This window comes from Vombatus ursinus, unplaced genomic scaffold (genome assembly GCF_900497805.2).
Source record: "Vombatus ursinus unplaced genomic scaffold, bare-nosed wombat genome assembly UNPS02013931.1, whole genome shotgun sequence".
Classification (NCBI taxonomy): Eukaryota; Metazoa; Chordata; class Mammalia; order Diprotodontia; family Vombatidae; genus Vombatus; species Vombatus ursinus.
In genome coordinates this window covers 2,099,539-2,101,809 of record NW_020953709.1, presented here as the reverse complement: position 1 = coordinate 2,101,809, position 2,271 = coordinate 2,099,539, and the positions used below count along the sequence as shown (strand labels likewise).

At 52.6% G+C, this 2,271-nt stretch overlaps 1 protein-coding gene across 2 annotated transcripts in view; it reads left to right on the top strand.

The window, feature by feature from the left end:
• Nucleotides 1-779, top strand: part of MS4A15 (membrane spanning 4-domains A15) — an 8,671-nt gene extending 7,892 nt beyond the window's left edge. For both annotated transcript variants that reach the window (XM_027858904.1, XM_027858903.1), the window contains one exon: nt 568-779. In XM_027858904.1, coding sequence (XP_027714705.1) covers nt 568-684 — 117 coding nt within the window. In that variant the 3' untranslated portion in view covers nt 685-779. The remainder of the gene's footprint in view (nt 1-567) is intronic.
• The last annotated feature ends 1,492 nt before the right edge of the window (nt 780-2,271 follow it).

The following is a 2,271-nucleotide window of genomic DNA, read 5'->3' as shown; positions in this document are numbered from 1 at the left end:
GGGGAGAGGAGAGTGAGAGACAGAGACAGACAGAGAAGATGGGGGAGAGGAGAGTGAGAGACAGAGACAGACAGAGAAGACGGGGGGAGAGGAGAGCGAGAGACAGAGACAGACAGAGAAGAAGGGGAAAAGGAGAGTGAGAGACAGAGACAGAGAAGAAGGGGGGAGAGGAGAGTGAGAGACAGAGACAGAGAAGACGGGGGGGAGAGGAGAGCGAGAGACAGAGACAGAGAAGAAGGGGGGAGAGGAGAGCGAGAGACAGAGACAGAGACAGAGACAGAGAACTTTTCTGCCTGGAGGCAGCATGGAGTACTGGACTTGAAATCAGGAAGAGCCAGGTTCAAAGCCCACCGTGGGCACTTACCAGCTGTGTGACCCTGGGCAAGTCAACCTCTGTGACTCAGTTTCCCCATCTGTTAAAACGCAGGGGTTGGACCTGACCTCCAATGTGGCTTCCAGCTCTACATCATAAGCCTATGGTGGCCACAAGGGGGAGCTCTTGCGCTAGCTCACGAGGATGAAGAAAGGCTAGCTGGTAACTCAATGTTGTTTCTCCACTTCCAGCAGTCCATGGTTTTCCTGCCGAACGCCTTCAGCACAGACTTCGACATCCCCAGCCCTGCAGCTACCCCACCCCCGGCTTATGACAACGTGGCCTATATGTCCAAGGAAACCTCGGAGTAGACGAGAGCCGCCCTCCCAGAGGCCACCCTCCCTCCCCAGCCCCAGGGAGAAGGGGTCCTCCACTCCAATCGTCCCCCCACCCACGTCTGTGTCCGGTCAGCCGGCCTCGTGCCGCGGGTCAGCTACCAGGGAACCGGAGCTGACCCACTGCGGGTGACGGCCGTCCACAGTGTCCTGGGCCCATGGTCTTTTCTTTCCCGAGAGACGGCCAGTGGGGGCAGTCGTAGGGTTCTGCCATGTCTCTGGGCCCCATGGCACACGGGGATCTTCAAAGTTCCTTTCCAGCTCAAACATTCCACACTCCTGTGATGGCCCTGAAGCCTACTTCTGAAGGTTCCTTCTGACAATCTAGGTTCTAGGTTCTAAATTCTCTGACACCCTACATTCTAAGGTTCCTCCCAGCTCTGACATGCTGGAAACTAGGTGGTATGATGGGTTATAGTGCTGGACTTGGAGACAGAAAGACCTGAGTTCAGACACTTTCTAGCTCTGTGGCTCTGGAAAAGTCAGTCAACCTCTCCCAGCCTCAGTTTCCCCATCTGTAAAATGGGGGTCACAATAGCACCTATTTCACAGAGTTGTCGCAAGGATCAGATGAGCTAGTGTATTAAAGAGCCTTGCAGGAGTTAGAGTAATATACAAACGCTAGTATTATTACATATATTCCAAGGTTCCCTCCCAGCTCTGATGTTCTATGAGTATGGCTCATCCCATAATCCCCTCATTTTACCAATCTGCTCTGTTGATGCCACCTACAATAGACCTACATTTCACATTCCCACCATCCCAGTCATTCAGCAGTCTTTGCTAGCCTCTCAAATGTCCCAGACTGCCATATTTATAAGAGCAGATTCAGCTCCGTTGATTGACTGATTGATGGAGTTAGCAAACCCCTTAGAGACATCACCTTCGACCCTCTCATTTCACACCACCTAGTTTCCAGGGTCCTCAAACTGCGCAAGAATCCTGGTATTTGTATTCTGGGAACCCGGCCCCGAAGGGTTAGCCAGAGTTCGGGGAAGGGCCCCAGACATGAATACTGCCCTTCCTCCTCTGATCCTCCCAGTGACACCAATCAGAAATCTGCTGGAAAAATGCACTTGATTGGGAGGGAGGGAAGTGGTTTCCCCTCTCTGGGCCTCAGTTTTCCCTTCCGTGAAATGAGAAGGAGAGAGTGGGAAGGTTGAACTAGATAATTTCCCCTCTAGCATTTAGTTTCATGACCCCAGATCATGAGCTGAGGAGCTCAGACAAATGGACGGTCCAGAAGCCCTAAGGCCTCGGTCCCACAGGTGGCTGAGAAGCTCCCTTCTCTGCTTCCTGTAAAGCCTCAGGGTGGGAGAGAAGCCAGAATGCTCCATGGAGAGAAAGAGCAGGGCCAGGGTCAGGGAGCTGGGCTGGGGCGCCTTGCAGGGTAGTTCTGGCTACTGGTAAGTGCCAGGGCGGTTATTGCTGATCAGATACTGTGGGTGTCTGTCTGTGTCTGCATGTGGCTGTGTCAATGATTGGAAATAAATTGTGTGGCTCAAACTCCCAACTGTGACTAGAATTATTTGGATAAACATGATGGGGGACAGATATGTGTAG